Source organism: Pangasianodon hypophthalmus, chromosome 7 (genome assembly GCF_027358585.1).
Source record: "Pangasianodon hypophthalmus isolate fPanHyp1 chromosome 7, fPanHyp1.pri, whole genome shotgun sequence".
Lineage (NCBI taxonomy): Eukaryota > Metazoa > Chordata > Actinopteri > Siluriformes > Pangasiidae > Pangasianodon > Pangasianodon hypophthalmus.
In genome coordinates, this window is record NC_069716.1 from 26,229,010 (window position 1) to 26,243,804 (window position 14,795).

Here is a 14,795-nt window from a genome sequence, read left to right on the forward strand (position 1 = left end):
CTCTAGTGGCCGTGATAACACAATGTTAAAGACTCAAGCAACACAGTAATACAGGGTGTGTGAAAAGTCTGGAACTATTGGGAATATGTTGAGCAAATATGTAGAGCATAATCCACAAAAACATGATACAGCAGCTGAGAAAGTGCGTAGAACATAAGCGTGACCATGTAGAGCACGTGTTGTAAATAATAATTAATTAATTATAGTATATAGTTTTATTCTCATTGATTCCTGACTTTTTGGACGCCCTGTAGATCAATGAACTGCCATTTTATTTGTTTTACTATTTACAATTTATACTTACAGTTTTTTTTAACTCTAAAGGAGAATAAAACAAAATGGAGATTGATTAAGTGTTTATTAAAAGATGATATTATTATAGGAACTAGCATGAATCAGTTATTGGGATTTGTAAATATCACTGCACTGTATACCAGAGCGCTGCTGAAATCTGGACTCTGATTGGTCAGAAGGTGTTGATTAATTTTCTATAACAGCAGCTCTGAAAGTAGTTCCAGCTGCAAGAATCACAGATTTATATTTATGCGCTCATTTTACTATGTTATTGTTTCTATAGTAACAGCTCCTACAGAAACTTGTATGGTGGACACTCCACAAAAACATTAAAATATGTGTTTCTGTTTAACCAAGAAAAGTGTATAATCATTGATGTGTTGAAGATTTCTGTATTTAGCATTTAGGGAAGGAGTCTCCAGTGTCAGTGCTTTGTAAAGCTCTAATGTTTAGGTTTTTCCACCACAGGAAAGTCTTCAGGACAGAGGAGTTTTGTGGTTTCTCTGTAATATGAAAAGCTGCTTTGTTTGTTTGTTTGTTTGTCTTATTAACTTCAAGAGAATGAAAAAAGAGAGGCTGGTGAGGGAACGGCGGTAGATAGCTACGATAACGTAAGTGATAACAGGAACTAACTTGTTTCAAGGACGTTCCCCAACAATAAAAATAACTATAAATGCATAAAAAGTAAGGCATATTGTTCTTTAATTAGTTACAAATTGTAAGCATTGGCAAATTGCTCTGGTATAAGAGAAACAAAACACGTTAGAGCATGCTGTTATAGGAAAATAATAATAAAATAAAATAAATTTTCTCTCTCATTATGTATACCTGCATTGTTGGTCCACATTGTAGACGTAGAGTTAAAATTTTAAGATCATCCTTTTCTGTGCACAGTGTGTGAAATATCCTCTGTCCTCTGTTAGTGTCAGTTTTAACCACCACCACAAGTTGATTTTCTGTTTTATTGAGTGATTTGTCACCCTTAAGCACTCTTCAGTTTGATGCACACAACTATTAAGGAACCCTTTTATTCCCCTAAGAGAATATATACACTATATATGCAGTGGATATAAAAAGTCTACACACCCCTATTAAAAAAAAAAAAAAAATGAAACCAAGGGAAATGACATCAGATCTTTTTCTACCTTTAATGTGATGCAGCAACCAACACAATTCAAGTGAGAAAAACAAATAGAAACTTTTCAGGCAAAAAAAAAAAAACCAGCATAGAATAACCGGGTTGCATAAGTGTGTACACCCTTTCATAATGACGCATTCGACTGCTCAGAATTCACCAATCACATTTACTCATGTTTAAAAGTAATTATCATACATCTGTCATCACTGAAGTGATTCCTATTTAAACCCAAATAAAGATCAGCTGTTTCTGTAGGACTTTCTTGACATCTTCTTGGATTCATCTGACTGCTGAAGCCATGGTCCATAAAGAGCTTACAAAGCAAGTACAGGATTCCACATGTCAAAAGGTGTTGATCAAAAGGACAGAAGAATTTCCAAAACATTAGCTGTACCATGGAACACCATGAAGGCTATCATCAACGAGTGGAGAAAATCCGGCACTATGGTGACGTTACCAAGAACAGGACGTCCCTCCAAAATTAACAAAAATGACAAGAAGAAAACTTATCAGAGAGGCTGCCAAGAGACTTACGGCAACATTAAAGGAGCTGGATATCTGGCAAGTACTGGTCACTCCCTGTATGTGACAACAATCTCTTACGTTTTTCACGTCTGGCCTGTGGGGTAGGGTAGCTAAACGGAAGCTCTTTCTCACCATAAAAAAAGAAAGAAAGAAAAAAACAGAAACAAAAAAACTTCCGAGCCTGCGTAAATCATGTTGTAAAATGTGTTATGATCTGATGAGACCATGTAGAACTTTTTGGGCATAATTATAAAAGATATGTTTGGCACAAAAACAAGACAGTTCATCACCTAATGAACACCGTACTCACGGTGAAGCATGGTGGTGGCAGCATCACGCTATGGGGCTGAAAAAATGTTTAATTTATCAAAGAATTTAAAGCGTTTGTTTTCACAGATGTTCCTTCATTATCCCAATTAATCAAAAATCCTTTTAGTAAATAAATTTGTTATAAATCGATTTATTTATTTAGTAAATACATTTGTTAAATTTTTACATTGTGTAATAGAGTTCTGTTTTCCATTTTTCCCATAACATGACTTGTCACATGGCTGTGTGTATATATAGCATGTCTAATCAAACAAAATTAAAACTGAAGCAGTTATGTACATATAACATACACATTATATACATATAACATTACCTGACAAACATAGAATAACTGGACCAATTTAAATAAGAGGTCAGTCACTGTCTTGCTTCTTTATAGCGGTTAATGTAAATCTCTCAGGCTCGTGTCTCTAGCTGAGCTCTTCTCCAACAGGCACAGGGACTCTTGACTAGAAATTAATAATAAAAAATATATACAAGGTATTCAGTGTATATTTTTAAACCATTTTTTTTAAAGAAAAAAAAGGCCTTAAATCTCTAAAAGCAGTAATTAAACCATAAAAGCAAAGCATAATCTTTTTATTCCTTTTCCTTTATTTAAGTTTGAGTATTATTATTATTATTATTATTATTATTATTATTATTATATTAGTACAAAAGCAGTTTAATTGGTGAACAGATTGTTTTTACTTTAATAAAAACCTTTGATTAAACATTACACCACATTTTAAGGCAGGAGCAGTGGGGCAATAGCGAGATACACCACTGGATGGCGAGGCAAGACCACATTATCTGTACAGTATCTGTATTTTGTGTGTGTGTGTGTGTGTGCGCGTGTGTGTGTGTGTTTACCCCAGTGGCTGACACTGCAGGCCTGCAGCACATGGACAGTGTTCATGAGGAGCCTCGTCATCCCACATCAGCAGCTCCAGCAGCTCGTTTGGCTGCTCATAACAGCTCTGACCCTCCAGAGGCCGCGGCCTGCACACCGGATACAGCAACGCTATACACCACGTGCGCACACACACACACACACACACACACACACACACACACACACACACACACACACACACACAGGAGTGATTATAGAGTTTATATTATACAATCATGTCTATAAAGTCTTTTTCACTTCTTTCTTTTCTTTCACTTCATTTTTCTTTTAGTCAAACCTTTCTATCCATCTGTCTCTTTTTCTTTTTGTCACTTCAGTTTTTCTTGTTCAAAATTTTTCTCTTTTTACAAACTCTTTCTTTCTTTCTTTCTTTCTTTCCATTTTGTTTGTCATTTCAGTATTTAATTTCTTTGTAAAAAAAAATTGTCTTTCTTTTTTTCTACAAAACCTTTCTTTCTTTTTGTTGTAGGTTACACCCACATTTCATTTCTAATTTCTTGTAAGATAAATGTGTATCTTTTTTCTACATAAATCTCCTATTGAACCTCCTATCTCCTATTGGGAAAATGTTTTTCTGTTGACCCTTTTAGGAAGCTAAGAACCTTTATTTATCTAATGACCCATTGGAGAAAAGTGTAGGGTCAGTTTTTACCCAGTAACTCGTATCCTAATGATAAAGAAACATCTCTTTTCCTTCACGGGGCCCCTGGTGGCTCAGAGTTTCCAACCGCTCATGCTGCTTATAGGTAGAAAGGGCCCTGCTAATCATACGGTTACTGTGGAAATGTCAGTCGACCTTTTTCCCATGAATCATGCAAGGAACCTCCAGTGCAGAGGCTGAGCGTCGCTTTAGGATCATTCTTCTATACTGAAATAAACGCAGTGATGTCACAGGACTACGAGGAAAGAGAAGCGATGGAAGAAAAGACAAAATACCAGAGAGAGGAAATGGATGGTGAGTGTGACTGAGAGAAATGAAGGAGGTGAAGAAGACAGAACCACAGATGTGATCTAGCTTTCTCTCTCTCTCTCTCTCTCTCTCTCTCTCTCTCTCTCTCTCTCTCTGTGTGTGTGTGTGTGTGTTTATAGCAGTTTGAGACTCCACTGATCATGTAATCCCATGTTCTGAGGTTACCAGTAATAAGAACCATACAGATCACTTCCTGTTCTTTCTTTCAAAATGTTCCTCTTTCTACAAAATCATTCTTCCTTTACTTTGTTTCTTTCTACAAAATCTTTCTTTCTTTCTTTCTTTCTACAAAATCTTTCTTCCATTTCCTTTTAAGGTAAAGGAAGTAAAGGAAGAAAGATTTTGTAGAAAAAAGGGAAAAAAACGTTACAACGAAAGAAAGAATTTTTTTTCTCTTTCTTTCTCTCTTCTGTTTTCTTTCTCTCTCTCTTTTTTTTTCTTTGTCACTTTTCTCATTCTTTCCACAAACCCTCTTTCTTTCTCTTTTTCTATTTCTAACGCTCTCTCTCATTTTTTTTTTAAACATCTGGTTAAGTATGTGATTTGACACACTTCTGGTGTACTAGAAGCCTGTGGTACCTTTGTGTACGGCGCAGCAGTGCAGGGGGCTGCAGTCGCTCTGGTACTGACAGATCGTCCCTGAACCTCCTCGGGTTTTGTTCTGCGTGCACACGCCCCACACACACAGCTGTTCTCCACAGCACTCCTCATCCTTCACGCACTCCTGCAAACACGAGCGAGAACGTCATCACACGACGCCCTGAGAACACCATGAGGTAAGTGTGAGGTGGAGGAATCCCTCACCATGTTTATGGATTTACACGAGACGCATTTGGAGCTGCTGATATTGTACAGACAGTAACTGTCCTCCTCACAGTCTTCATCAATCAGACACTCCTGCAGACACACACACACAGTAAATATGTTACATCATATAATGTTACCTCTTCATGCAGGGGTAGACACAAGCTGCCTGAGGGGCAGGGGACAAAAAAAAGTCACCTAGAGGGCATTAACTTTTTTTTTTTTTTTCTACTATCGAGTTACCTGTTTTCTTGCATGAAGAAACACTTACAGGGCACTTGATTTAATTTTCTCACATGTAAGGAACCCTGTAGGGCACCATGTACATAGTCTCCATGGGAAGGGCACCCTATAGGGCACTTCCTCATGTCTCTTTACATGTAGGGGAAATGTAGAGGGCACAGATGTCACATTTCCTTGCACAAAAGGGAACCCTAGAGGGCACTTCATTGTGTGTCTTCGCATGTAGGGGAACCGTAGAGGGCACACGTCATATTTCCTTGCACATAGGGGAACCCTAGAGGGCACTTCATTGTGTGTCTTCGTATGTAGGGGAACCGTAGAGGGCACTTCGTCATGTTTCCTCACATATAGGGGAACCAAAGAGGGCACTATATCACGTTTCATCTCACATAGGGGAACCCTAGAGGGCACTTCATTGTGTTTCTTCGCATGAAGGGTAACCCTAGAGGGCACTTCATCATGTTTCCTCACATATAGGGGAACCAAAGAGGACACTATATCATGTTTCATCACACATAGGAGAACCCAAAGGGCATTTCATTGTGTTTCCTCGCATGTAGGGGAACCATAGAGGGCATATCACTGTGTTTCTTCACGTGTAGAGGAACCCTAGAGGGCACTTTATCATGTTTCCTCGCATGCAGGGGAACAAACGCGGGCACTATATCACGTTTCATTGCACTTATGAGAACCATAGAGGGCACTTCATTGTGTTTCTTCATGTGTACCCTAATCTGGTTCCTCAACCCTAGAGGGCACTTCATCATATTTCCTCATAAAGCGGGCACTATATCATGTTTCACTGCACATATGGGAACAATAGAGGGCACTTCATTGTGTTTTCTCACATGTAAGGGAACTCTTGAGGGCACTATATCACATTTCCCCACACACAGGGGAACCCTAAAATGCACTTCATTGTGTTTCCTCACATGTAGGGGAACCCTTGTGGGCACTTCATTGTGTTTTCTCGCATGTAGGGTAACCCATGAGGGCACTATATCACATTTCCCCGCACACAGGGGAACCCTAATGGGCACATCATTGTGTTTCTTCACATGTAGAGGACCCATAGAGGATTCTATATATATATATATATATATATATATATATATCATATTTCCTTGCATTTAGGGGAACCCTAGAGGGCACTTCATTGTGTTTCCGTGCCCCTGGGGAACCCTGTGTAGGAAGGAAAGTTCATAAGACCACACGGACAAAATTTTTGGCACCTAAAGGGAAATGCATTATGGTGGAGACTGTAAATAATAGGCTTATTCTCATTTTGGTTTATTCCATGAGGAGTTATTTGGTGTGTGTGTGTGTGTGTGTGTGTGTGTGAGAGAGAGAGAGAGAAACAAAAATGCACTATATTACTAGATATTCTCCTGGATACAGTAAAATGTAATGATATTTTCATATTACAGTGCTTATGAGAACATTTAGTCTTAAAAGTATGTATGTGTGTGTGTGTGTGTGTGTGTGTGTGTGTGTGTGTGTGTGTGTACACTCCCAGACCAGGAAATTCCAAAAGATTAATTCTTCACCCGAAAAAAAAAAACATTCAAGAAGGACTGACAGTGCTACAACTGCCTACTTCTGTTAACTGAAAGATCCCTTTTTATCGGTAACACTTTACTTAAACCTTGTGTCATAAAGCTGACATAGCCATGTCATAAAGGTGTCACTGAAGATGTCATATGCTGTCCGTTTATGTCCAGTGATATGAGTGTCATAATGTTCGATGCCATGACAGCTTGTCACTCATGCTCTTTTTTTTCTAAATCCACTCTATTTAGCATATTTTATAATCAATGTTGTAACATGTACATTACTTTTTTACGAGACATAAAAGTGACACAAACATGAAAAGCATTTAATTCAAAGCTCTGGCTCCAGTTTAGATAGTTTACAAGGACATCTAATCCTGCTTATCTGACAGAAACGAAAGTTTACAGCTGACCCTACATCGCAAACATGAGTAGCTAAGAGAAGCGATTGCCAGAATTTGTGCTGTTGTAGCTATAAGCTAGCTAAATGGAGTTTATTGGGGTTACTCATAATAAACGTAAATCAACACACTCAGGTAAAGCTTGGCGAAGTCACTGAGACACTAAACTGATTTAACTTCTAGCTACAGTATGTGTTAGCAGACGTGGAAAAAACTTGAGTAATTATACTTCATTATGATACTTCAGTGTTATTTTTGGCATATTTATACTTAACTTAAGTATTATCGAAATTGACTACTGGTACACTTACTGAACGTTTCTGAGAAAAAACGACAATTATAAGGAAAAAACCTTTTTTTTATCAGATAATTAGTGATATAGCTATCCATGTTGTCAATATAGATATTCCACCAGACTGTTGTGTTGAACTTGCGTATGCGCGCCTCTGGCCCTACCTCAGTAAATTGTTTCAGTATGCTGGAGTGAACAAAGACTCGTATAAAACATGGCATCTCATTTTGCCTCCTTAGGAGGCATGAACTCTGTCTAATTTGAAAAAGCATGCTAATTTGCTAGTAAGTTAGCCCGTTTTCTTTGCTAATGCCAGGTTGATTTCAGTAGCTAACATAACTGGCTTGGCAGCAGCTGTATTTTTAGCTAATGATAAATATTGCAAACTTATAAAGATTGAAAGATGTTTTCAGTCAAAAAATGGCATAGTTTCATTAAAACAAAAATCCGACAGTTTTAGCTCAATAATAAAAGTTACTTTTAATATGTGAACGTGAAATGAATTTAATTTAACCAGTTTTAATTTAATCAATTTAATTGAACATTTACCTTTTACTTTTTAATACTTGAGTACATTTAAAGGTAGCGGCTTTTTTTTGGCTGCATACGTTGATTTTTATTTGAGTAAGATTTTGAGACATTATCTATACTTTTACTTAATTATGATTTCTTAGTAGTGAAACTGATGTGCTTGCAATGCATTATGGGAAAACATGACATCAGTTATAAACACCAAGAATTTACGAATGAATTCTTTGTGTTCTAGCATTGGAACTATTTCTTTCAATGGCTGAGGTTCTAGCAGGAACGTTACCTAAATAATCGTATCTTTGACGACTTATCTAATGAAAACGCCTCCACATTACCATGTCTTTCTTCCCTTTACAGCTGTGTGGAGCACTTAACAGATCGAGTTAAACGACTCCAGCAGTGCATTAGCTGGAAGTTTAAGTAGAAAGCAGTTAAAGGGAGGATACGCTCTGCGCTCGCCACATCACCACACTCGAGATCAAAGCTCTGCTGCAGAGCCCAGACTGGCGTGGGAGACTTTTCCAAACTCAAGAACAGCTCCAATCTGGAAAGCATTTCCTGCACGTCACCAAACTACACATTCAGCTATTGTCCTTCAACTACACACACGTGTAGTTTTAAAGGTATTTAAAAAACATCTTTGCTGAAGTGTAATCTGTGGTAATACAGAACAGTCCTCAAAAATCATGTTTCAGTCAAATTGACCTTACTTACTGTGTTGTGTTTAATGTATTGTTGATTACATCTGTTACCAAAGCATTGTGTTGAATAACAGAAACAAAAAAGTTATACTTTTGATTATAGTCATTATAGAAAAAAGGGATAATTAAACAAAAAAAAAAAAAATCAAATGCCTGTGTATACATATAAACACTGCAAGTAAAAAAATCTTCAGTACAGACAATTTCAACTAATGTTTCTCTATAATAAATAATTGTTTTTTTAACAAATATAAGTTTAAAACACATCTTGAAAGTTTATTACAAGATTGTCATAAACCAAATATAAGATTATCATGCCTATTTCTAAGCATTATTAATTATTAATTATATAATTTAAGCCTATTTCTATATGTTATATTTCGATATGTTAACTTATTTCAAGCTTGACATTGTCTTATTCTATTGGTAGATAATTAAGCATTTATTTCTAGAAAGAAGTAAAATGTTCTGCCAATAAGACAGAATAAGACAATTTTAAAATGCTTAGAAATAGGCATGATAATCTTATTTTTGTTTTATGGCAATCTTATAATAGGAAATGCTAGATACATTTCTACATTCAAGATGTTTTCACTGCTGAGATATCATTCGTGTATTGCGCCAATGATTGGACTGTTTTCTAGAAGAAGGAATTTCTTCTTGCCGAAGGTTTGGCATACAAAAAGAAAATACAACGTGAACATTATTTTTATAAAATCTCAGTCAAGATCAAGACCTTACTTACAAAGCAATACCCAAGAACTGAGTCCAAGTCAATACAGAAAAAGTCTCGAGAACAGAGTAGTATTCAAGTCATACAGCTTTAGTTTCAGGAAATTTTCATTTGACTTTCTCAGTAGTTTAATCATAAGCAACATCATCACCAACCAATCAGATGAGTACTCGGGGGCAGAGGCGTCTTCACCCCTTGATTCTGACTGCGATAAAATCCTCCAGCAATGTGTAAAAGTGTATGCGTACTCTACATGCACAGAAAGCATACAGTAGCATGACTATTATCCTGAATGGCGTCATTACTGTCATCTACTTGAAACCACTTAATGACGGGTTGCTACGCAGCGCTATGCTAACTGATCCACTGGCATCATGGCAGGATTATTGGTGCCACGCGTCATTCCCCCACCACACTCCTCAAGCTCTGCTTTCCATGCATTCCTTCCAGACTGCTTAATCACAGTAAACTCAGTGCAACCGGCAGGGATACACCACAACACCACCGCTAACGGCAAGCTAGCAGCCGTGGCGTGGAATTAAACCCTGCTCGTGTGCTCCTTGGCAGCGTAAAGCATAACCATTACTGCCTAACTCCAGACATTGTATCATAACAACACACAAAGAAATTTAGATTTTTATAATTTCTAGTAATTTCTGTTATAAGGTTGACTTTGTATGTGTGTACATACAGGCAGTGGCTATTAAACTATTAAAGTGTCTGGTGTCTATAGTCACGGCAGTAAAAGAACATTTTCCAGTCTAAAAAACGTGTTCTGGGGTCAATAATCTTGAGAGTTTACAAGCAGGATTTGCGAAAAGAAGAAAAAAAAAACGAAGGGGAAATGTTGAATCTGGAGCTGTGTGACTCATGTAGCACTGGAAACTTGTTGTGCAAGTTGTGACAGAAAAGTGGATCAAGCCCAAACATGTGCCATCTGCTTTGCAGCAAATTACTTCATAACATCATGCATTCCCTCTGGAAATGTAAATAATTCTGTCTCCAATGAGCACTCTCGGTGACGGGGTTTGAGACAGTACACACCTAATAAAAAGCGATGAGTGTTTTATAGACTGCTGCATGATGTTATTAACCTCAAAGCATCCATTAAATATGACTGGAATCGTTTCATGGGTGCCATCAATAATGACTTGTTTGCAAGAATAAACTTGCTTCATGGGCAAAAAGGCACAGAAACAAACAACAGTAAAGATTTTGCTTATAGTTAATGTTATGCATGGACCATGTGTGTGTGTGTGTGTGTGTGTGTGTGTGTGTGCGCGCTCACATGGTCCACCTCGTTCCAGCGGCTCTCCTGAGTGAGGGGTGTGGAGGAAACTGTATCTCCTGACTCACTCTCTGAGTCCTGAAGAAGGAAAAGGAGGCGTTATCAGGGGGAAAAAAAACAATAAGTTAGAGATCAACAATAGATTTCTGTTCATTAGTGCTACCGTATAAGGCAATTTGAAACATTTTAATCACTCCTACCAAATTATAATTAAGGAATTAAACACGTGTGTGTGTGTGGTTATACGAAAATGATCAACATTGGGTGATGTGATGCGGCCTGGTGCAACTGTTACCACCCAAAAGTTGATTATTTTCCTATAACAGCATGTCCCGAAGTGCGTTAATTCTCTCATGTCACAACGATTTGCCAGTGTCTGTGATTTTTTTTTAATTTAATAATAAATGACACATCATGCTTTTTCTGGAAGGTCCACTACACAAATTAGTTCCTGTTATTACTTACGTTATAGCAGCAATAAACAGTCATACTGTGAGACCGTAACAAATGTAACAACTCTGTCCTTAAACGATACGGAAAATTACTGATCGTCACAAAGCACTGACACTGGAGACTCCTTCCGTAAATGTTAACTAAACGTCTTCTTACAGAAAGCTTCACCATATCAACAATTGGTTTGTTAAATAACAACATTTATTGTTAGTCTTAGATTATATGGAGTGTCCATTATACACTTCCTGTGTATGTTGTTACTATACAAACGATAACATATTAAAGTGAGTATATTAATATAAGCCTGTGATTCGCCTTAAAGCCGGAACTACTGTCATATTCGAGAGTTCAACAAAGCTGTGATATGATGTGAAGAAGAATCTATAAAATAAAGTAAGGTTTAGTGATCAGTTTTTTACTGTCCTGTGGGTGAGAGGGTGAAGGCCCACCTTGGCTCCGGTCACAGTGGGATTGGGGTGGCCAAAAGGCAGACGGTATCCATACAGAGATCTGGAGGTCTCATTCGCCATCTAAATATAATAAATTGATATACTAAAGCAAATATTTCTTAATTAAAAGTGCTGCATTTATTTATAAAAGGGAAAATGGAAATTGAGATATGATTAGAACAGTGTAACTTGGCAGTTTGTCATTTTTAAGTCAATTCAATTTAATGAAATCTTTTAAAGCTTTAACAATAGAGACTGTCACAAAGCAGCTTTACAGAAATAATGGACTCTATTTGTATCCCTAATAAACAAGCCATTGGTTCCCGGTATTCCTGGGATAGGATCCAGATCCACCACGACTTGGACGAGGATGAAGCGCTTACTGAAGATGAATGAATGTGTCATACAGTGAAAAAGAAAACCAGTTTATTGCCCTCTGCTCCCTGTGAGGTGATTGAAACTTTGATAAGCCTTGCGCTTCCCTCAGAGTCACTTCACACCCTCTGCCGCATTTAATTAAAACTCATAACTCGGAATTATGACTAGGAAAAAAAAAACAAAGAAAACACTCCCTCAACTCAAAATCCCTGCTCGGACTGTTCCAGCTGTGGGCGGAGCTAATTCACAGCCTGGAAATTTGTAAACAGAAGCCTGAAATAAAGAAACTAATGAGATCCATTGCATGGTAATATTACAAAGCACAGTTTTTCTAAGGTGTCCTTGGAAGGCTATTATTATTATAGGTCTAGGAAGACTTTAAAATATTACACACAGTGCCTTTAAAATGTAACAAATAGAAATTTTAAAAGACAGATGATTATTAATAAGGCCAGAAAATCATCCACAAAATATACTGTGCATCATCTGTTAAGGGGAATTTTACTTTTGTCTGGTAAATCTTTCAAGCCAGGTATTTATGACTCTCATCCAGCTTCAGACTCACCTGAACCAGTGGATCAGAACCTCTATAGCCTTATTTATAAACCTCAGGAGTTGGAAATGAACAAAAAACACTTGTTTGGCCTGACTGGGGTGAGAATGAGAAGCTCTGTGTCCTACCTGATGCACGGCCTCTTCTAGTTTCTGCTGCGTGTCCTCCATCAGCTTCTCCACCTCCTTGAACATTTCATTTAAAGTTAATTGGCCCAGAGCCACATGTTTCCCCAGGGTCTCGCCGAGGTCCGAGGGTCTCTTCTGATCTGCCTTTACAAGGCTAATAGAGAGAGACATGAGAGTAAAGAGCAGCATCGCTGTGGTGGAGTGGAGAGACTCCTCCAGTCTGACCTCAGAGCGGATTGAAGGGAAACTGGTGAAGGGGAGGAAAAAAGAGCTGGGACAAAAAAAAAAAATCTCTTGGCTTTCAAAATGCCTGTGTTATTAAAGGGACAGTGCAACACTCCTGCTTTCCTTTAAAGTATTCCCTTACTGTTTGAGCTATAGCACTAAAGCTACAATACATCATAAATTATTACAATATAGAACATTATAATAGACCTCTATATAATTGCCTTTTTAAAAAATATAATTTAGCAGTTAAAACATACATTGCCTTCCAACACTATTTGGGAAAATATGGCATATTCATATTGATAAGGTGGTCTTTGATAAATCTTCATAATTTTCAAAACTCCTAGTAACCTGTGAGTGGAGTGGAGGTTATTATAACAGCAAATATTTTATTCTAAATAAATCTGCAGTGGGATGTTCAAAAAGCACATATGGGTGTGATGGTCAGGTGTCCACATACTTTTGACTATACAGTGTATTAATAATGAATTTGGAGAAGATTTTTTTCAAGTACTGATTTGATTTAGTGCTGCCGTGTATAAGTATGCTACTAATAAATAATGATTTAAGCGTATCATTGAGGATGAAAGTAAAATCCTAAGACAATGAAAGTGTTTGTCCCAAGTTTCCAAATATAGAAATGATCATATGTTCAATAAAATATCAGTAAAATGGGTCTCATTGGAATATGATATAAACACTTTTTCTCCACATGTAAATAGTCAACCCCGTAAGGATTTCAGAATGTATCACATGCTGGGGGATTTTGTTTTAATAATGGAAAGAAATATTAGAAAATATGAAAATTCAAAAACTCAGTATGTCTGAATTCACCGCTTGTTGTAAGTGTACATCTTCTGTATATATCATTCACCTGGAAATGTGGATATAGTGTATCTTTAAAAATTTAAAAATGTTTTAAGGTTTTATATATATATATATATATATATATATATATATATATATATATATATATATATATATATATATATATATATATAAAAAGTAGTGTGCCAAAATCTTAGGCACATGCAAAGAAATGCTGTAGAGCAAAGATGCCTTCAAAAATAATGAAATTAAATGTTTCTACATTTTAAAAAAACACTATAAAGAGATAAAGAGCAGTAATAAATGAAACAAAGTCAATATTTTGTTGGACGACCCTTTGCCTTTAAAAAAAACAAAACAAAACAGTAGTCTGAGGTGCAGTGTGTGCAGTTTTATAAGGAAATGCGCTGTAAGTGTTACTGAGCATCTTGCAGAAGCAGCCACAGTTCTTCTGGAGACTTTGACTGTCAACTCACTTCTAATTTCTGCAGCGAAACCCAGCAGCCTTCATTATATTTTTGTCTGAAAAATGTCTCTTAAGTAATCTGCTGCTCTCTTTACTGATATACAAGCATTTTTCTGTAACATTTAATTTTGGGCTGGAAAATTAATGCTTGGTATCTAAAATGTTTTGTACTGAATCAATAATGTAGAATCATAAAATAAAAATATAGCAAAAAGATAACAAAGTTTGTACTAACGAAAATTAGGGTGTCTAAGACTTTTGCACAGTACTGTATATGGAGTAACGCTTTAAAGGAACACTACATGCACCTGCCTAATGGAACCACTCCAGGGACAAGGAAAGGTGCAGTTTAGTAACCTTTTTTTCTGCCAGTGTGATTTAGGGCCCTCTTTGGGAGAGCCAATGAATCTATACATGAAATAATAACTCAACAAACTCCTTGTCCTGTAGATGGCAACATACTACAAGTTCTCTTACTATAATCTCATACTACATAGAGACATTCTTTATCTCTATAAGTCTACTATGTGCACCTGTAACATTTTTTTTTTTAATGATTTAAGATATGTTTTGATGAATGAAAATTCATTTGTGCTACAAGTGCACAGTCCTGTGAG

General features: G+C 36.8%; 1 protein-coding gene across 1 annotated transcript; it reads right to left on the bottom strand.

Annotated features, from left to right (window-relative positions):
• Positions 1 to 1,423: 1,423 nt before the first annotated feature.
• dkk3b (dickkopf WNT signaling pathway inhibitor 3b) lies at positions 1,424 to 12,898 on the bottom strand. Its single transcript, XM_026946386.3, has 7 exons — positions 12,657 to 12,898; positions 11,598 to 11,678; positions 10,696 to 10,773; positions 4,957 to 5,049; positions 4,732 to 4,876; positions 3,140 to 3,290; positions 1,424 to 2,736 (listed from the first exon to the last, which is right to left on the bottom strand). The coding sequence occupies exons 1-7, from the start codon at positions 12,843 to 12,845 to the stop codon at positions 2,670 to 2,672; spliced, it is 804 nt and encodes a 267-aa protein (XP_026802187.1). The 5' UTR covers positions 12,846 to 12,898; the 3' UTR covers positions 1,424 to 2,669.
• Positions 12,899 to 14,795: the final 1,897 nt, after the last annotated feature.

Bases quoted from the DNA above. Each gene is read 5' to 3' on its own strand.
- dkk3b (XM_026946386.3), bottom strand. From the start codon at position 12,845: ATGCTGCTCTTTACTCTCATGTCTCTCTCTATTAGCCTTGTAAAGGCA. The intron at 11,679-12,656 runs GTAGGACACAGA...TATTATATTTAG, and splicing joins TAGAAGAGGCCGTGCATCAG to ATGGCGAATGAGACCTCCAG. The intron at 3,291-4,731 runs GTACCACAGGCT...CGTGGTGTATAG, and splicing joins CTGCTGCGCCGTACACAAAG to CGTTGCTGTATCCGGTGTGC.